The sequence below is a fragment of the Symphodus melops genome (assembly GCF_947650265.1).
Source record: "Symphodus melops genome assembly, chromosome: 20".
NCBI classification, from domain to species: Eukaryota; Metazoa; Chordata; class Actinopteri; order Labriformes; family Labridae; genus Symphodus; species Symphodus melops.
In genome coordinates, this window is record NC_136710.1 from 4,607,318 (window position 1) to 4,628,906 (window position 21,589).

Genomic DNA, 21,589 nt, shown 5'->3' on the forward strand with positions numbered 1-21,589 from the left:
GTCTGTCTGTCTGTCTGTCTGTCCGTCTGTCCGTCTGTCCGTCTGTCCGTCTGTCCGTCTGTCCGTCTGTCCGTCTGTCTGTGTTGTCAGACAACAGCATCTTCTTTTCTGCTTGTCATATTTCTGCAAAGATTTCTCAACTTTGTTATTCGGCCAACAAAAGAGGAAACTGATGGAGTGATCATAAGGAGCGGCTGAGTACACAAGCGCAGTTTTTCATGCAGTAACCTGAAACGGTCATTCAGTGCAGCTACAACCTGTAACAGAACATGAGTGCGTCTGAAGAGGGGGAAGAAAGGTGTTTAATAAAACAGGTTTGATCATTTTTATGTTGGTATTGGTTTTAAGACTACCGAGCCTTTCACTGTTGAGTTTGTAGAGGTGGTAAAAATAATCAAGATTCTTCTCTACTAAGAGTTCAATTCATAATTTCCAATCAGGGGGTGAAGTCACTACCTGCTTTTTAAATCAGTAGAATGCAACAAGAAATGCAGCCACTCTCACAGATGACAATCCTGAAGTTTGTAATGATTAAAAAACAAGACTCTGAATCCATGGGTCAATGTATGCAGAATCATTTTGATTTGAAAATCGATTCTGAATCGAATCGTGAGACACCCAAAGATGCCAAGCCCTATGTGTTTTAATGTTGTGTTTTTAATGCTGTCTGGTTGTCTTTTTTTAATGATTCTGTGTATTACCGGAGCTGCCACCTGACATGAACAGTGACTGACTGTCTCCTGTTTTCTTTGGAGCACTGGCAGGAAAAGATCAATTCTTGCTATACACTTCAGCCAAAACACACATGATCAGGCAATCATTGTACTGAATGTGGTTAGGCCTACTTGTTGAGTTTTGTGACCCAAGAATATGTTTTACTGCGACTCTAAGTATTTGAAAATTGAACAGAGCTGTTTTAAAAAAATAAATAAAATAAAATGTCATCCCTATGGTACGAAATATCCCAAATTATTCATCAATACAGAAAAATTAAAAGTAAAACGGCCCAGCGGTATCATGTGAAGACAATTAGAGCATCCATTTGTTTGAATCAAAGAAGGTAGAGGTCTGTTTTTGACAAGAAGAATGATTTGTGAAGAAACCCTAAAAGCACATTCACTTGATGATATACATTTTATTTTTTTTAAATATGGAATTTAAAAAAAAAGTCTTTACCTCTCAGAATTTGTTGGGGGTCCAATTTTTTATTTATTTTTGACCAGCATGTGACATGTTCATGTAATAAGTGGCAAAGATCATATTTTTCCCTGACAAACCACTTTCAGTCTTGACTTGAGAAATATCGCTTCCTCATGATGTGAGCATGTGTTTTGAGCAGACATCTGGGTCATAAATATGAGTCATCACGCGAAACCTCAAAGCCACAAATAATGCCTATATTTTACACCGTGACTTTGCAGATTCTTTGGAAACATCTTTGTTTGCCACTAAACCAGGATTAAGAGCATGCATACACTGAGATAATGAACATGCTGATAGTGTTAGTGAAAAACGTGCAAAATCCCAGTCACAGAGCAGATTCCTCGAGGGTGTAGCTGCTGGATAATGAACTTGTAAAGACGCATGATAATTTTTTTATGATGTCACATTTATTGTTACAATATTGCATCTACTCATCGACAACGTCACTTTTACAGTCATTATTAAAATAAAACAGAACCAACAAGGCAAAAAATACAGTTAGGCTTATGTGCAAGTTAGTACAGGTGTGTTTGTTATAATGATGCTTTAAAAAAAAAAGGAAAAAAAATCACATTAAATTCCATCACTGGCCATCACGTCGTTATCTACACTCCGCTCCATTCACATCACCACGATTCGGCCCAAAGATTTCAGACACAATTCCAATGAAATATGCTACAAGGTTTTTTGAATTCAAAATGTGTCACTATGGAAAAAAAACCCTAAAACCCCTGACCTTTAAACATCGACTCCGTGTTTGAGTCGTCATTTGTAGCTGCCAGTTCGCTTATAATAAGAAGTATTTAAAAATGGAATTCTTCCGTGTTTGTTGACAGATGCTTTACTGACATGTGCTTTGGAAGTCGTGCAGATGTTTCTTCTTATTAACAGATAACCCTCGCTTCAGTCAGTTTATGAGGACATTTTGGGACGTCACAACGGTTCCATTTTTGCCAGCGTTGATCTTACGAAGTTGTAAACTGTGAAGAAAACACAATGAGTTCAGCATTTTTATATCAAGCCTTTAGAGAAAGTGATTTCTAAAACGTATTTCCCTTTGGGCCCTTTAAATGAAGCTACAACCATTTCTAACTTCTCCTCACGCCATGCTTCTTTCTTAAATTCTTAAAGTTTTTTAAATAAAGTTCATTGATTGGATACATTTCAGAACATTGATTATACCTGGCATTACTTTTTCAATGACATGTTAGAGTTCATTCTAAGTCCTTTGTGTCCCTTTGTCTGTGTAACTTCATGTTCTTGCTGCTGACTGTCTTAACCCTTGAAAAAGAGTCTCGTAACCATGGGAATTAATCTTTAAGTCCTGTTGAAGGATCAGAAAGAGTTCTGCAAATGTTGAATTTGTTTTCACTATATTTTTGTGTCTTTTATTCCCATTTAATCCATTTATCATTTAACCCTTTTATCATATTATCACACCTGCTTTTTGTTGCTTTTACATACACCATCTTTCATGCACGCATCTGTTATATAATCCTGTAATTTGATAAGGCTTGTGCACGTGCTAGATGGAGTTTAAAAGAGACAATTTTATCACTCTGTCTCGCTGCATGGCGCCGTCGCAGCTGTGAGGTCAGGGTGTGTGTGTTGTGTGTTTGTGTTTGTGTGTGTGTGTGTGTGTGTGTGTGTGTGTGTGTGTGTGTGTGTGTTTAAACACTTCTGTAAACTTCGATGTTGATGCAGCTGCATCGTTCACGTTTTTTCAAGGTTGTGGACGGAGACAGTTTGGTTTTAAAAAGGTTCTGATTCTGATTCCTAATATTCCCTTTTTTCCTGTGCCCTTTTTGAGAAACCTTAGAAAAAGTTTATTAGAGGTTAGTTGTCCACTTGAGGAGGCAAATTCTCTCTGGAAAAGCCACTCACACCACAAAGGCTTGAGCCTCTCTTAAAGGTGCAACCTGAACCTCGGGGAGGTAAGGACGAGCAGCCACACTTATTGCGCATTTACTTATTGTGAACCTTTAGATTTATCTTTGAAGCCCTTAAAGAGGCACTGATCTGTACTTTGAGACATGTATGAAATGTTTGATTGAGGAGTGTGTTGGTTCAGCCTCTCTCTTTAGAAACCTTTCTTACTTTTGCAGCTGCAGGACTTTTCTATGCAAACAAACTGCAGTGAGGGTTTGATGTCTGCATCATTGCTTTTCAGACACAACCATCTCCCCCTATCCTATTTTCAAACCCGGTGCAGTTTGGGTAGATGGCTGTTTGCTCATGATCCTGGACTTCTGTCTGTAAGGAAGTCTTTTCTTTCCACTGCAACTTTTGCTTACATGTTGCTAAAGTGCTCATGATGGATTAAGCTGGGTCTTTGTAATATAGCAATAAGTCAAGTCAAACACTTCTTATGAATTGTTGCTAAACAAATAAAGATTGATTGACTTGTCCCTTTGCTTGCACTTTAAGTAAGTTCTTGCTCTGTCGAAAGTAAAATGTAAAAGCAGCTTTTTCATTTGGACTTACAATTCTCTGAATATCCGTAGTCTTGTTTTGGTGAAATTTGATTCGGGGTCGAGACACCGTGAGCCACCGTCTTTCAGCAAGACACTGGGAGAAAAAAAAAAGGCAATTATAAAGTACTCAAACTGAAAGATCAATATATGTACATTTAAAAAAACAAGTATTTTAACTTACATGATTTCTTTTTTATTGCAGTAGGGACTAGGCTCAAGATCAATGATATCAGCAATGAGACGCATGTTTACGTTCTGGTTCAAACGTAAGCACCGGCATTCAAGCATAGCTGCAAAAAAAAAAAGGGGACAATGTAAAATAACATATGAAACAGCTTCGGTTTTAAGATATGTGAAGTCGAGAGCAAAAACATTGTAGGTACATTTTTTAATTCATGCAATCCTTTTAATTAGCATACTTACGTGTTGAGAAGCAGAAGGCAGCACAGGCCAGGAAAATGAAGCAGAAGGTTGCAGTATTCATTTTGGATTTAAGTTTTGCAGCGATTTCCTCCTCCTTAAATCCTTCTTCTTCTCTCCTCGTGTTGGCCGAGTGTGCAAGACTGTGAACCCTAAGTGAGATGGGAAACCTTTTTATACTCTCGCACTTGAAAGGATGCTGATTCCAGAGAAGTGACTCAAGACACCCTGTGCGTTCCCACAATCATCCACTGTTTGAAATAGATGAATTTTCCTTGGAACTTCCTTCAGCCAACACCTCCTTATAAAGACTTCCTGAAAGTTAGTTAGTTGGGCTCTTTGGTTGAGACATGCTTTTATTCTGTTGGCATTATCTTTATTGAGTATGTTGACTTTTGAACTCCTGTTGTGCTTCAATAAATTACTGATTGCTGCACGTGATTCCTCTTTGCTGCAGAGATGTAATCTTATCTGCACAGCTTTCACCCTCCACTCCCGTTGTCTCATTAGGATTTCCCTGGTATTCATTATTCATCTGATAACATAATAACCATTATATTTTGTAATGAAGCAGCACGTTTCCACTCAGAGAGGACGCATCTAGCTAGAGTCACCTTCAGATTGAGATCTGTTTCTCTCAGGTCCAAGATGTACTTTATTAAGACCAGGGACCCTAAACTCTTTTAGCTCTGGACCCCCAAAATAACTGCTAGAGACCATAGACCTCCGCCGTACCTGTTTCAAGCATTTAATATTGTGCACAGTTGCATGCTGTAATTGTTCAATCCATACGCTGGAATAAACAACCTAAAACAGTTATAGCTTAACATATACTGTATATATATTATCAGTGTGTCTGTGTGTAGGAGACTCCTACACTTACACACAGAACTGTTCACACATTTCTTTAGTTTCTGCAGAAATCTCACAGGACGACTGAAGTTTTATTTTAAATTAAAAAATCTTTTTTGCATATAATTTCACAATACTGGTTAAAGTATGCCATTCTGAATCGTTTGAAACTTTACGTGTTTTAGAAGAATTTCTTCCAGAAAATTGAGAATTGCTGATTGTCAAACGAAACTCTAACATGACGTTGTATGATTACGAGACCTTTTATCCAAAAGAATGATTTATGTTTATATTATTTAGAAATCGAAATGCTCATAACTTAAGTTGTGAAAGTGATGCTGACTGCTCTTACGTAGTTCACTTTCATCTGGTGCTACCGTATTTCTCTTTTAGCATGAATCATTTATGTTGTGTAAGGTATGATTGCTTGTTATTTCACAATAATCAGGCTTTTTTTTTTTCAGGAGCCCAACACAAGGTAAACTTAAGAGCCTAACATTTAAAAGTGGAATAAGTTTATCCTTTGATTTATGTGTCTTGCCTTTGACTAAACATTAAAAAATATTTGTATTTAAAAAGAAGGCATTTTCATAACTCTATTAATCGATTCATCTTTTTTTGTAGAGACCGAATTCATAATATCAACTCGAGAACCTTCACAAAAAGGTACATGTGCAGGATCAGAGCAAAGGGACCAACAACCACTGAGAGATGACCTTTACATACACGTCGTAACTCATCAAACAAATATCAGTATGACCAAGACTCTCTTGTTTGAAGTCTCCAAACTAGTTCCACTTCAATGATTGCCAAGGTGTGTAGTCTTGATCTTCTCTTCGCCTGTCATGTCATGTCATCACATTTTATGGCATTTTCATGAAATAAAATTGTTTCATTAAAATGTATGTAATATGAAAACGATCATCATTCTCATCATCATGTGTGGCTGGAAACTGGATCAGATTCTCCTCCCTTCTAGTTCATGTGAACTATGATTAACAACAACAGCATGAGAAGAACCGCATTGTTCCCGAGACCTTCTGACCCTCACTGATAGAGGAACACTTTTCTTCGAGGAGTATTTTCAACATGACTTATTGCAAAAGCAAAGGAGAAGTTTACACTGTCAAGTGATCCTCAACGACTAAAGAAAGTTGTTTTCAATTACTTACCCTGTTAGAGTAAACGTTTGTTCCTGTGTGTGTGTGTATGTGTGTGTGTGTGTGTGTGTGTGTGTTTGTTATCATGATGCAACAGAATGTCAGCCAGAAGACAATGTTGCAAGAGTCTTCTGTCCAACTTTTATTCATTGTTGTATTTAAAATATTTCAGTGGATCTGTTCTGCCTGTTGCACGTCGATAGTGAACATTGATTCATCAAATTCATTAATGGCTGAGGGAAATTCAGGTTTTAAGCTCCGTTTTGAGAGACAGCTTCTCACACACTATAGGTCTGAAAGGCTGTACACACACACACACACACACACACACACACACAGATGTCAGAGTGGCGCTGCTCCAACACTTCTACAGAGGGAGTGAACCGGAGCTGTTTGGGGTTTTAGTCCGTCACTGAACAGCATCTCGTTCCATCTCAGGGAGGGACCTGGTATCTCTCCAGCGACAAGATCAACTTCCCTATTGAAGCTTCTAGAATTATTTCCAAACTATTTAAGTCAAAGGAGGTAACAGCTAGCCGACATGGGGGCTCGTCTGTAGGCACCGAGCCATACTAGCACATCCAACCCACCCTCATGTTATATTACTGACTGTACTAGTTCTGCATCAGTTTCAAAATCATTCTCCTCACCTGCACTGCACGCTCTTGCCCCCAAAATAACTCCACCCCAGAACGTCTAGTCCTTAGACGACGGTCTGCTCTGCACTCCCCACACCGACCTGTAGATTTACAGGGGCATCCCCCACCTTCTGAAAGTCACCCCCCGAGATAAACAGCAATATACACCTTCAAAAACAATCCTAACAACACACCCGCAAACTCAGCTTTATGCACTCCCCATGCACACGATGCTTGATTCTTGATTTAGCTATGAAGTTGTTCTGTGTGTTGTTTCGTGTTCTATCCTCATGTAAAGCATCCTTGAGTCCTTTGAAAAGAAGCTACTGAAATCAACGAAGTTTTCAGAAACATGTCAATAAGCCTGTTTTTTTTTTTTTTTACAACACATGCATGGCTATACGTAAACATGAAGCATGCTGAGGATAGAAGACAGGGGGACTAAAAAGAGAAGAGTCGCTGTGCACATCAACAGAGTGAACAAGACTTTGGGGCTTACATTGATCCATTATAGTCAGATGTACCTGTGCAGACATACGACTTCAGGATTTCTCCATAATGAAGGCTCTCAACATTTTGTACCCATGCCTGCTCGAGCGTGAACTCTCCCAAGAACAAGGAAGTGTACCTCTCTTGAGCACGGCTCAGAGCACTTGCACAAGTCAAACAAACTGGACTTTAAAGGTGAAGCGTGCTTGGGCACGACGTGGATATGTCTGGTGTGAGTGCGTCCTCAGACACCCAGTTCCAAACGTCAGAGAGACACGACATTTGGGACAGAAAGGTTTCTCAACTTCTTGGCTCGTCACATGCATCATTGCAAACTTGGAAAAATCAAGTGAAATTCTCATGCTCGAACAAGAGTACGTTTCTCAGGAACACTATTAAGACTGAGTGAAAAGTAAAAACCACAAACAAGATTTTATAACGTCAGGAGGTTTCTGTGTTGTGTTCGAGTGCACGTGTGCTCACGCTATGCCTCTCACACTCCTCTCAGCCAAGTCTTAAATCAATATCAATCCACACACTGGGACACTATTATACGACACGTTACACGGTTAAAAACCTCTTCAGTGTTTTTAAGAGAGAAAACCAGCGACTGTTTTTAATCAGGAAATTGAAAAGTTTTGGTGTAAGTTCCCACATACTGGAGATGGCCTATAGACGCCTTGTTGAAAGCATCTTGCAGTTCAATATAGCTGCTTGGTATGGCAACTTAAATGTGAGGCAAAAAAACAAGTTGTCCTCTGTTGTAAAGATTGCAGGGAAGGTGGTTGGTAAGCCACAACATCAACTCTGTGATGTGTTTCAGAGTGCGGTAGTGAGGAAGGCCAGACAGATATCTGGGGACTCCTCACACCCCTTACACACCATCTGGTCGCAGATTCAGAGTCCTGAGGGCGAGCCGCAATATTTACGGGAGATTTTTTCTGCCACGTGCTGTACGAGCTCTCAATGCCATTTAAAGAGGTCAAGACAGCACAAGTAATCCCAGTTTAGAGGGTACAGTTATTACATCTGCTGTCCCCCTCCCCCCGCCCCTTTTTTGTCGCATGTTTGCACAACTATTTATTTATTTATTACGTATTGTTGTACTTTTTGGAGTGTTTTAATTTGTCCTGTGTATTTTTTATATTTTGGAGAAGCCAAAGACAAATTTCCAATGGACAATAAAGTCATCTAATCTAATCTAATGTGTCTGTTTAAAAGTGTGATAGTAGAACTTTGTGACGGCGGTGTTACAGAACTTTTGCCTACTCCTCACTATAATAAAATGAATGATGCTAGATACTTTTTGGCTAGGCTGACAGAGAGTCCTGGCACCGCTGAGCCATGTGGCCATGGTAACAGTACTGACCTTGTGCACGTCTGCAATGATCAAATCACAAACATTAACTTCCTGGCGCAGGCGCAGATTGATCTTTAAAAACAGTGACGATGAAAACAGCTTTAAAAAAAAAAAAAAAACCTTGTTTGTTTTTCACTTTTAAACAAATTTACCCTCCTGAACTGAAGTCACTGATGTCTTTATCTTCTTTGCAGTTCACCTGTCTGTTTCTCTCAGCTGCTAAAGGTGGTACTCAGTTTGTACTTCCTTATCAGATATGATCAGATCAGCCATGAATCACGGTCTTTTAAAGTAGCTATCAACTCTTCTTTAGAAGACATAAAAAATAAAACAATAAAATAGTATTGAAGAGAAAGGAGTATTTAACACCCACTCTGCTGCCACCTCACCTTTCTGTGTTAATTCTTTCTTTAAAGGGATACTTCACCCATTTGCATGAAGCTTTGTATCATTAGAAACATGGTAGTAGTGTTGAATGGTCGTGAATCCAACACTCATTTTGCCCTGAGACGAGAAAAATATGTTTTTCTTTGCCTGGAAGTTTTCTTCATGTGATGCAAAAAGCGTCATATTGCATCACATGAAGAAAACTTCATGCAAATGGGTGAAGTATCCCTTTAACCTTGACTGTGACTAAGAAACCTTATCCTGATTACTTTTTCCACGCAAGACACGACCAAACTAAGAACCCAACGCTGTGACTTGCTTCTTGAGAAATCCTTTATTTACATAATGCTGCTTCCTGCTTCCCAACCTTGACATAGTTTCCCTCTCTTCTATTGTTTTCATCATTCCCAGTTTTACTTGAGAATTGGAGCCTGTTTACACAATAATGAAATCATACAAAAAAGGAAACCTTTGTCACTCTTTGTCTGTTCATCTACACGTCAACATCAATTTAAACGTGTGTTGATTCATTACAAAATACGATCAAATATGTCATTACAGCACATTTTGTTGTTTTAATAGAGTAGTGTGTACAGTGTTTGTGACCGAAACGATGGACATTTTATAAAATCGAACGAAAATCGACCCTGTTGTCAGAGGATCAACAGGGTCAACTGAAACAACAAGTCCTACTTCGAAACGAGCATCAGACCATGCACCTTTGGAAGATTGGGCACGCCGCACGCCATCCCTTAAAGGGCGGTTTTTGAAATTAGGGAGCCATGTCTGGTTCCTTTCTATCAGTGTGAACACGAGCATACAGGACTTGACAATTTGTCCACTTGAAGCGGTGGTCTCAGGCACAACAAAAGTCTCCTGTCTCTTCAAAAGACGTTGAGGACACCTGTTGATGCCACCTGTTGATGCCATAGTTGCTTCATCTCTTTTCTTCAAGGAACTTTGGCAAACTCTTTCAGACTGTTTACATACAAAGTAGGCTTGGAACAGAATGATGTGAAAGAAGACTGTAGGGGAAGCGGTCATGTTTCAGCACGATACAAAACAATCAAGCTTTCTGTGAAAATGCCTGAAGAGGGTTTTTATCTTGATAAGACAAGCTGGGATCAGAAAAATCTGTTGACAGATTAAGAAGTCTTTGTGAAAAACATCAGGTGGATTGTGGCCAACGCCCCTCACTTCTCCCCCTTCACTCTGTTAGTGGCTCCAGGTTTAATTTTTTTCTCTCAGGTCCTGACCTACACTTAAATAACTGCTCCTTCCTGCTCCCAGGTCGGAGTCAAACTCAACACTGGAGCAACAAATGGCCTTTTTCCCCACAGAAGGATCTGAGCTCTATGAGGGCTCATTGGGCTCAAGTCCCCCCTTCAGTGGATTAAAAATGTTCAGACTGAACCTTAAAACCTCATGCTGGCACCCACCATTACTTCATGTTCCACACATCGACAACACAGGACTCGCTCTCTAAGCCTATAGGGCAACAGGTTTTACCCTGGAAGCAGCACTTACAGCACAGTTACTGATCCTTTTGGCCATCTGAAATATCTTGGTTATATCTGTTAGTTTGTAAAAAAAAGTCAATATGGTGCAGCGAAGATCAAACATGTATAGATGTGCTGGCTGAAAGCTGCCAAATTTGTAGTGTAAGTAGGACATCTAGGGTCTAGATGTCAGAACAACAGGACTCCTTGAGGGGTGCCGTTCTCTCTCTTCTCCCTCCTTTTCTATGGACTGAAATCCAGACACATAAAATCCAGGAACCGACCTCCTCTAGTGGCTGTTTCCCAACCTCATTTCATCCATCACATCCATCCATAAAACCTTTTTGGATTTAATTTCCTCTGTTTGCGTTTTCAATTCCTGTTTAGTGTCTCAACAATAATCTTCTAAATCTACGTTTCACTCCCGGTATTTGTGTTATAATTATCCTTGTCCAGCCTTTGAAAATCCTGCGTTACATGAATTAACACTGAACTCACATACTTACACACACTTACAGGAAGTCTTTATTAAGAGGATGTTTTCACTTGGTTTCGTACAGAAATGAGAAGAAGCAGTTTGATAATGATGGATAAAAAAGGGATGTAAAAGAGCTCGTTACTGAAGAAGAAACATGATGCATGCTGGGCTAAATGTCAAAGTTAAAGCTGCATGAACACATGTGCTGTATATAACATGAATTATAAGAAAAAACACTCCCTCATATCAACAGAAAGAAATGTCCAAATGATGTAGATTGAAGTTTTTTAACATTAATTTAGCAGATACCAAATTTATCCTGATTAAATACTCACTGAGAAGTAATGCCTTCAAAGAGTGAAGTCAAACTCCCTCTTAGATTGTTGTTCTCAGCTCTGTGTTTACTGACGGGAATGGTGCTTCCTGCAGTTTGTTTAGTTTTTGTGCAGAGGCTTAAACATGTTTCATACTGTTGTTGTTGTTTTTTTTTTAATAATGTAAATCATTTCCTGTCCAAGCCCTCCCGCCACATCAGGGAAGAGAAGTGGTCCCGCCCACTCTGCTGTGGGTTGAGGCACAACGGCGGGATAGAATTTAAGAAGAACCAATCGACTTTCCGAACTGAAGAAAATACTTTTATCAGCATGAAATGCTTTAAAGATATAAGAAATGTATTAACTTTGAATTAGGTATCTGAAAGATTATCAGTCATAGAAATGGCTGAACTTGGTGCAAACAATGACGGAGGGAAGGTGAAGGCAAGGAAGCAGTGTGCTGGCAAAGATAATCAAAGTTAAGTTCGTTTCCAAATAAGAAAGAGTCAAATATCAAGCTACAAGAAAAACTAAGTGTTGTTGTCCTGTGTCTGTCAGACTTGTGAGGGGGGCAACGCTCATTTGTAAGCCTATTTGTCATCTTGTCCGGTGCCCCCTAGTGGCCAGACATGAATGAATACATCTTTAACCTCGGCTGTGTGCTAAACCACCCTACATTTATTGCATCTACTATTCACTCTCTTATGTTCTTGAGTCAGAATTATAATTGTGTTAAATGTACACAATAGTCGGATTATGTGCAGCAATATAATAGCTGGATGAATTATTAGGGGCTCTGCAAATTTATGACCAATGATCTATTAGTGTGAGAAATCTCAGTGTACTGCTCGAAAAGTGAAACTATTTAATGTTTTTCCATTTGAGGAGTGAATGAGGGTGTATTTTCAGAGATGTGTTGAGCAGGATTAAATTTACATTAACAAATTGCACTTTTTCTTTTTGGCTTTATGAGTTTGTCTCTCTCTCATTTGTGAGTAAAACTATCACTGCTGCTGGCATAACAACACGCTGATGTGGCTTCAGTTGAAAACAGTTTTGTAATAATTGAACGTTATGGACGTGTAAGTGTGATTAAGTTGTTGATCCTCAGGGCTCGATGGTGACAGACGCCGTGCCGTGGACCTGTGTGAGACTGGGACAATCCAGAGTTGCGATCACCCTGCTGCTGCCGGCCCTCTGCGGGGTGAAATACTCCACCCAGATCAAGGAGGAGCCTGCTGGGATCAGACTGAAAACCAGCAGGAGGGGATAGAGTTAGACGCAAGAGGGGCTAGTATGATTGTTGATAATATATGTAAGAAATAAAGAATCAATAAGTCTAAATATTTAACAGTTCAGTGCCAAATATAACTTTCCATGAATCATTCTGCACAGAGAAGGCAACGATTAGCAACAAATCCTGGATTTGCAGTTACTTTGAACTGTTACAGACTTTTTCTACCTGCGATCACATGCGCATGGATTATTGAGAACAAAAAGCACAAGCTTGAATTTTGTACAACAAAAAGTCATGTTTCATAAGTCACATGCTGAGTGTACGTTCTTTCACTTTCCTAGAAAATGGATTCAACTCGCTGACCCATCACCTCTGCAAGCCAAGATCTGGTCACCTCATCTCACATACCGTGAACACAATTCTCAACTAAAAATTAAGAAAACATCTACTAGCTTCATGATAGTTTTGGGCTTCAAGGCATGTAAAACATGTTTTTTTCTTTGTTTTTTTTAGTGTAGTAAGTAGTGATTGATCTTAGATTTATAGCTTTTTCATACATGCCAGAAACTGCTGAACTGTTTGTGGTGAGCTGTGAACACCACAAACGTTAGGAAAACGACCTGGGGGTGATGGTGTCATGTGTATCCTGTGATTGATGCGCAACCGGTTTATGCATAGATGTAACAAATCAGTTTTTGTTGAAACCTGTCTGTGGAAACCTCTAATCACACAGAGCATCAATACAAAGGAAAAAAGGTCATCAATGTGTCAGACTCAGTGTATCCAGGTTTCCTGTTTCTGTCTGAAATATATCACTAAAGGAATAGACACATTTTACTCTTCTCAGACAGGACAAACTTGACTTCCATTTGTACACACGCACACATCAACCTGTGCTGAACTCACCTGTAATACTTCAGCTTGGGCAGCATGAGCCCGGGTCCTTCCATACGAACGTAGACGTTCTCCAGGTTGAAGCTGAAGGGGTTTGTAAACTCCACAGTTGCAGTCATCTCTTCGCTCACTCTTCCCCGCTCAGACACCTGAATTACACAAAGAACACACACACACACACACACACACACACACACACACACACACAAGCATGACTATTAGTTTAGATGAAGTTAGTCTAATTAGAAAAAAAGCTTTGCCTCTGGCTTTTATGGACAAATGAGATTGACTGATTCTATTTTGAATCTAAAGCGTGATATCCGACCTTGATGATGAGTTTGGGGTTGCGCAGAGGGACGACTTTCATGGTGCTGACGATCTGCCCCGTCTCTTTGACCTTCCCTGTAGCGATGAAGTTGAGGTTGGCCTGCTCCACCAGGTGCTTCATGTAGTGCTTTGACTCCACCACCACCAGCTCCTTCACACCTGGACGACACAGGTATAAAACACTGCTCGGTCTGCATTCACTTTGACATCCATTATTTACTGACACTGAAATGATCTGTAATGTTTCAGAACTGAATCTGGATGAACGCCATTTTGTGGTAAATAATCGTAGTTGTCATTATGTTAAATGATTTTTGGCGGGGGATACATGTTCTTTAGGATGTAGTTGTTTGTGATGACTGAATGAAAAAGCATCCCATTTCACTTCCAAGTTCGAAAAAAATGGCAGCTGGGTCACATGACCAAATTGTCCTTACAGTATCTCTCACCTGTTGTTTTTGTTACTGCACACCTTCCCCTAGTGCTCTATTAATATACACTGTCCCTAACAAACAAACAAATAAATAAAAATAAATAGTTAACGGTGTTCATGTGTCTATAAAAGGAACACGGTGGGACGTGGGTGAACATTAGTTCGGGGGGCTTGTAAGACGTGATGGATGGAAATTAAATTTGTGTTTCAGATATCCACACTGAAATGTTTTTTTCCTTTTTTTTCAGATATCCTAAATGTTATATTTGAATATCAAAAATAAAAATTGTGAGTAGTACTACATGTCACTTAGTTACTGTATGTATACAACTCTAAATATTTAAAGTTACACTTATGATTAGAAATAGATTTATTTTCTGTCATCCAAAACCATGTCAGGTTTTGAGGTCGTTTTATTTTCATCCTTGTTGACTTGACCATGCAGCTAAAATGATGCTTGAAAGGCTCCGAGAGTGTAATTCTTTAAGTGAAGGGCCAAAGACCAGGCTGGCAAAAAGGCAAAGCTAGAAATAAATGGTTAGAATTCAAACTCACTTTGATTGGGTTCAATGGTCACTGTGTGATTACTGAACAGGAATTCAGCGGCGGTGACTCCGGTGTAAAACACCACGTTCCCACTGATGTAGGTTTGCACGATGCGGCGCTGGTCGCTGTTATTTATGAACTCCAGGTTCAGCTCAAAGTCGTCGCCAATGTTGACCTCCAGAGTGGGCAGGACCAGGTCCACGTCAGCTGGAGGAGGATCAGACTTCTCCCGTTTACAGCCATATTCCTCGGCTTTCTCCAGGACGGTCCGCTCCTCTGTGCTGCCTGACATTTATGTTCAAACGTTTACATTCGTTAAACCCTAAAGCTAACTTGTTCATCAGATAAAATCTTTTTCTTTGCATCCATGACAAATGTAATCATATCAGCAGGTTTGCATTTGTATTCTTCGATGTTTTAGTTGTGATGGATAATATTCTCAAACTTTCATTCACACAGTTTTTAATGAAATAAAACCTCACAGTGTCTGTCTGATTTTAAAACACATGCTTTTTGTCTTGCACAAGTCTCTGACCTTCAGGAAACTTGTACTGATCTGTGATGTCACGGCGGGTCATGCTTCCTGGAGCTTTAGTCAACACCAAGCGGCCTACGTGGGTCCGGTTCACTTTGACCGGCTCCATAGTTCCTTCTCTGTCGCGGGAATAAAACACCACGTCGCTGTTGACCTGTGGGGAGAAAAGGATCATGAAAACACTCTATAATCCTGGAGTGAACCTGAATACTGTTCGTACGAAAGCTGTAGTTTACGGACTCACCTCAGCAAACACAAAGGCGGCATCAAATGGGTAGCAGGTGTGTCCATGTTTGATGGCCCAGACTGATGCAGGACCACACCTGTACATCCCTGTCAGGATCATGGAGAGGAAGATTCAAGTTGAAAAGGAAAATTAAATGAAGTTTGTTCATTTAATGTACCTTGCTTCGAATATCATGTCTGCTTCTATCTGGTCAATAATGATGAAGGTCATAATTTCAGGCTAAATGTGCTTTAGCTTGTTGTGTCCTTGAAAACACAAAATAATGTTGATGTCTGGGGGGGTATTTACTGTTTGCTTTCATTTCCCCCCATAGGTCCCACCTTTATCAAGTTCCTACTTTATTTATTTATTCCGCTAGTTAGCACAGCACTCATATAGCACCTCAGTCGCTATCAGGGCAGCTAGCTTGTTTGCCTGCTTCCGCTTTCGTTTTCCTGCCCCCAGAAAATTTAAATCATATCAGCGTCATGTGTCATTAGTCAAGGGCTCAGAATGCTAATCTGCAGTATCAACAAGTAGACTTTCAGTATTTTACCATCGCTAGTCTCCTGTGGCGTCGCATCCACAACCTGCCAGCCTCCGAAGCCGGTTGGGAGATCTGGTCTGGACATGAAGCACTCATTCCAGCAGTGATAGTTCCTGACATGACGAGATGACTTTCATTCAAACATGCTAGTTTTGCAGGGTTGCTTTATGATTAAATAAACAGCCTGGACGGCTGATATGACAAGTACTGAAGTAAACGCATGTTGAATTTGTTCCACATGATCCTCACTCTAAAAAACACAACAAGGGGTCATTAAACCTTGCGATCAAGTCCTAGCTTCCCGACCTGAGGGAGACATCAGAGAAAGATGGCTGTCATGAAAATACGGTAAATAGCTACGAAGAAGGCGTGGTACCAGATGGAGTCTCTGGTGCGGTCGCGGTCGATTCTGCCGCTCTCCTCCAGGATGATGTCAGTTTTCAGGTTCCCATCGTTGTCATGAGCAGAGAAGTAGTTAGTGACGACCCTCGATGGGATGCCCAGGCAGCGCAGGACTAGATGGACAAGAAATGACAGAAATAAAGAGCTCAGTAAAACAGATCAACTGACCTGGACTTATCTCCTAAAGCCAAGAAATCTCAAGAGCTGGTTATTTATTGTTGTCCCACATTGCTATTTCAAATGTTCGAAGGTGACTCGCCCAGCGTAAGTTAATTAGGACTCCACGGTTGGTCACCATTTTATGTGCATTTAATTTTTCTCTTTAATGACTTCAAAGCGATTTGGTAACAAGGAACGTTTTTTAATCCAGCAGAGGTCTCACAGGTGTTGAAGACGGCAGCGTAGACCCAGCACTGAGCGTAGCAGACGGGCATCTTGCTTTTCAGGTAGTTGATCAGGATGTCTGTGCTGCCAGTCCAGGAAGTGGGCGCCACTCCATAGGTGTAGTCACCGGTCCAGTTCCCCACCAGCACGCCATCGTCATCACGAGAGTTCAGCTGAGGAGCACATTTTAGATTTTCTCATAAAGTGTATATTCATGTATTCAAATTTTAGAAGTGCCACATTTTTTATTGTATTCTCCCTATTTTTAACCTGTTTATCCAGGAGACAGCCACGCTCATATTCACACTTACGGGCAATATAGAATCACCAATCACCAACCTAAAGGGCCTGTGTCTTTCGACTGTGGGTGGAAAGCCGGAGGGAACCTTACGCATGCACCGAAGGAAAATGCAAACTCCACACAGAAAGGCCTGTGTGTCTGGCCAGGGATTCGAAACCAGGAACTGTCATGCTGTGTGGCGACTGCACCAACCACTGACCAACTGCACAGCCAGAATCAACAACCATGAAACATAAATAACTTTCTGTCATGTTGTGTTTTTCACTGTGCAGTTACGCTCTGTTTGTATTGATGCACAACTTAATTGCAAATATGATTTATCTGTAAACAGGTTTCATGGGATTTAGAGAAATATGCATAGAAGATGCTCACCATAGCAGAGGCCTTTCTGGCCACCTTGATGGGGTCCGCTCTGTTGGTGATGGGCATCTCAGAGCGGTCCATGATGTACAGACAGGCATCCAGGACTCCGTAGTTAAACTAGGGGAAAACAAAGATGTCGTAAAAATCAATATTGTCTGGAAGATTTCGCAGTTTTTGATCATCGTTTTCTCCTACCTGCCCATAGTTCCAGGTTCTCTCTGCGATGTCGTCGTATGCACCGTGATAGATGATCCCCATCTCGTTCATCACACACTCCTGCCTCTCTGTCTCATCGTCCAGAAACACAGCATCCTCTGAGGAAAGAATGAACACGTCACCAGACGATAACAATGAAAACACAACGCAGTCAAGAGTCCAAAAGACAAACAAACAAACAAAGAGGGCTTCTCGGGTTGAGAATCCTAAACAGACCTGCCACCCATGGATTGAAGAGGATGTAGAGGTTTCGGCTGTCATCTCGTCGAGTCCTACGGATGCCAAAGGGGGTCATCACGGCCACATACAGTTGGTACTTTCCCACAATGCAGGTAGCCGCAGGGATCACGCCAATGGTGACCGTGTCGCCAGAGGTGTTTATTATGCGACTTTCCCAGGAGGTCAGACGCTCCTTGTTGGGGAAGACTGGAATGTAGGTGCCCTTGCTGTAATGAGGACTCGCTCCTGAGTGAACGAAGAGGACGGACAGATTTATGAAAATGAGGACATTTGGCACCATGTATAAGTGATTATCATGTATCAAGTTTTGGCAACAATTGCCTTTCATATATGTGACAAGTGAATTCTTTTAGTGCCTCTGTAAGCGCCGAAGCTTACAATGGGCAGATGATTTGATCCAGAATTAGAAGAACCCACAACATGAGGATGTAAAATCTCACTTTAGAGCTTATTAAGACTGCAGATTGCTTAACTCACCGATAGTGAACTCCACAGCGAACTTGTCCTTCGCAGGATTGTAGGGACGGTTGAAGGTGATGTTCAGCTGGAACTCCTGTCCTCGACGCACAATGAGATCATTGGAGTAGAATAAGTGGGTGTGGTGTTGTGTTTTGTTGCTCTCCTCCGGCTTCTTTATCATGTCCACTTCCAAGATATCAAGAAATTCTGAATAAAAGTAAAAAAAAAAAAAAAAATGGAGAGAGAGTGAGAGCTACAGTATTAATTATTTAACGTAAGGTGTAGAAAAAGTTACAGAAACAAGACAGGAAAGCGGTCAAATAAAATGCGATTTATTTTCAGTTTAGTTTTTCCACATAAATCAATTCAATTCATCTTTTCACACTTTCCATGTTCTAAAACAGGAGTTCAAATAAGACATTTTTTAAAGATAAGATTGATTGTTCAAAACGAATTATTGTGTGTATACTCACGTTGGCCACTAGAGGCTGAATTGCATCCTTTCAGTGTTCTACACGAGTCTTTATCTTTTCTTCTTTTGAAATTTTAAAAGTTTTCAAAATAATAAAAAACATTCTTATTTACATTTTTTTGTGTCAAATCCTAAAAATATATATCCAAGTTTGTAGACTGCATAAAGAAATTAGAACTCCTCTGGAAATATAAAAAGGGATTTTAGACCTTTATTAGAACAAGTGACAGTGGGTGCATTTCGTCCCTTGTTGTATAAGTGAACATTACAACAGCAAACACAATTAAAAATAAACAATCTGATCCATGAAAAAAGCTCTTTGACGAGCAAAATCTCATTTAATAAAACTGAATTTGTAAAACATTTCTTCTTGTTAGACGAAGTCCCTTTTTTTCTCTCTCTCCTTTTTTTTTTTTTTTTTTTTTACTTTCAAGCATAAACAAACACTTCCAAAAATGACTTATTGACAAATCCTAATTTTACATCAAAGTTGTATATTGAGACCTTTAATTCAAAAGTAAATTCAATATAGATTAAATAAAATTGGGGAATAATCCAGAAGTGAAGATAAGTAATCTCTCTGGATGAGTCAGCTAAATGTCCCAACAGCCTTTGTGTGTGTGTGTGTGTGTGTGTGTGTGTGTGTGTGTGTGTGTGTGTGTGTATGTGTGTGTGTGTGTGTGTGCTGTCATCTCAATGTCGTCCTCTGATGAACCATAAAAATTCCAGTGACCACGTTTAAATTCCTGTTAAATGTGGATATCTTCTACTGTGCAGCACTTTGGCAACAATACCGAACAGAGCGTATCAAGAAACAGCAGGAAGTGGGGAGAGTTTATCCTGATTGGACGTCATTAATGTGTCAAATTAAAAAACTCCTGGAAGCTGTGTCATCACTGTGAAAATATATCTTCAAGACACACTGACATGTCGGTTTTCTATCTTTCAATTCAGCTTTTTTTTAAAGAAATGATTATTTAAGAGCTGATCTAACAGGAGAAGGGTACAGTTAATCTTCTACAATTAAAATATATTTCTCTCTGGTTACACTGTAAAGTATTTCTGGTTGTTTCTACTTCCATCGCTCCATCAAAAAAGTTTTAAGATCATTCTTTTGCTTTTGTTAATGTAGAGCTGGTTCAGCAGTTTGAGACACTAAAGCGTCAGCAGAAAGGATATAAATGATATAAATTGATATAAATGATATAAATTTATAAATGATATAAATTTCACATTAAGAGTGAAAATTAACTATTTTCAATGTGCTTAAAGAAGTTTGTATAATAACAGGAAACTGACAACTCTTTGTGGTAAAATCGTTTCCAAACAACAAAGCGGTTGGAGCTTTAAAGGACCAATATGTAAAATATACTGAGTGAAGTTATGAAATGAGCCTCTCATACGTATGTCATCAAATATTAAGGAAACAGTGATGTTGTGTATAAACAAGTGCATTACTGCCACCAACTGGACAGAAGGGGTATAACAGAAATGGATGATGGGAAAGTAAGCAAATCATTAAAATGACTTGAAATAAGTAGAGTACATTTTCCATGAATCATACAACATTAAACTCTGTTGTGTGTATTTGTTTTTACTGTGTGCTCACCAGTCAGAGGGGGAAATCCTCTCGGTCCTGGTAAACCAAACGGCTCAAATTCGGGAATGTTGGTTGATTCAAAGTTGGAGCTGTCGATGGGCTCTTTAGAGCGTCCGCGGTTCGTCACTTTGGGAGGGGGTCCGGAGGGAGGAGGGGGGGCAGAGGAGGGGGCCACAGTGGCTCCTTCGCTGGACATGGTGGTGATCGTTCAGGACAAATGATCCGACACGAGGCTGTAAGGGGAGAGTTGATGGAAAACAAATACCAGTCAATATCTATGAATATTTGGTTGTTGTTTGTTTTGTTCATAATGACTTGAACTCAGAATTTTTTACAGCGAACGTCACACTTATTAACTGTATGTTACAATTACTGACAGCTGGATTCCCATCATGCTCGTGTTAGATCCTGCACGGTGGGAGAGCTTTTTCTAAACTCTTAACTCATCTGCTGGACATGTGTTAAAAAACTGAGACACCCCTGCATGTGTGTGTGTGTGTGTGTGTGTGTGTGTGTGTGTGTGTGTGTGTGTGTGTGTGTGTGTGTGTGTGCGCGTGATTGCGAGTCCTTGTCTCTTGTCTTAAGGAAGAAAAGATGTTTGAATTGGAAAAGCCGTTAAAGATAAGCAAGATAAAATAATAAGTGGCTGGTTAGTGTTGAAACACACATGGAAGTGGTTTGTGTGTGTGTGTGTGTGTGTGTGTGTGTGTGTGTGTGTGTGTGTGTGTGTGTGTGTGTGTGTGTGTGTGTGTGTGTGTGTAGTTTACAGTCACTCCTCTTCCTGTAAGTCGCTGCTAAAGAAAGATACTTTAAGAGTTTGGTGATCTATTTTCAAATCACAAATAGTGTAGTTGTTGTTGTGGTCACAGAGAGAGAGAAACACACACACACACACACACACACACACACACACACACACACACACACACACACACACACACACACACACACACACACACACACACACACACACACACACACACACACACACACACACACACACACACACACACACACACACACACACACACACACACACACACACACACACACACACTCACACATTGTTGGAAAGATAACTTTTCCCCTCCTTTTTTTTTTTTAAGTTTTCTTTGCTGCTCTCTTTTTTAATT

At 40.1% G+C, this 21,589-nt stretch overlaps 2 protein-coding genes across 3 annotated transcripts in view; one reads left to right on the forward strand and one right to left on the reverse strand.

The window, feature by feature from the left end:
* The window catches only part of rgp1 (GP1 homolog, RAB6A GEF complex partner 1), a 242,800-nt gene that overhangs the window by 46,303 nt on the left and 174,908 nt on the right, over positions 1–21,589 (forward strand). The window lies entirely within an intron of this gene.
* On the reverse strand, positions 1,591–20,694 carry f13a1b (coagulation factor XIII, A1 polypeptide b). Of its 2 annotated transcripts, XM_079371059.1 has the most exons (17): positions 20,466–20,694; positions 18,403–18,591; positions 17,902–18,150; positions 17,665–17,783; positions 17,479–17,586; positions 16,804–16,978; positions 16,396–16,534; positions 16,029–16,132; positions 15,491–15,579; positions 15,247–15,400; positions 14,721–14,996; positions 13,731–13,891; positions 13,418–13,554; positions 4,101–4,240; positions 3,859–3,967; positions 3,688–3,771; positions 1,591–2,183 (listed from the first exon to the last, which is right to left on the reverse strand). In XM_079371059.1, the coding sequence occupies exons 1-17, from the start codon at positions 20,650–20,652 to the stop codon at positions 2,111–2,113; spliced, it is 2,493 nt and encodes an 830-aa protein (XP_079227185.1). In that variant the 5' UTR covers positions 20,653–20,694; the 3' UTR covers positions 1,591–2,110. The 2 variants fall into 2 exon arrangements, with proteins under 2 accessions (XP_079227185.1, XP_079227186.1); XM_079371060.1 differs by lacking the exons at positions 1,591–2,183; positions 3,688–3,771; positions 3,859–3,967; positions 4,101–4,240 and adding an exon at positions 12,040–12,523.

Coding starts and splice junctions, on each gene's coding strand:
- f13a1b (XM_079371059.1), bottom strand. CDS start 20,652: ATGTCCAGCGAAGGAGCCACTGTGGCCCCCTCCTCTGCCCCCCCTCCT. Junction 18,151..18,402: donor CGCTGTGGAGTTCACTATCG/GTGAGTTAAGCA, acceptor TCGTTCACTCAG/GAGCGAGTCCTCATTACAGC. Junction 3,968..4,100: donor TGCCTTCTGCTTCTCAACAC/GTAAGTATGCTA, acceptor TTTTTTTTGCAG/CTATGCTTGAATGCCGGTGC.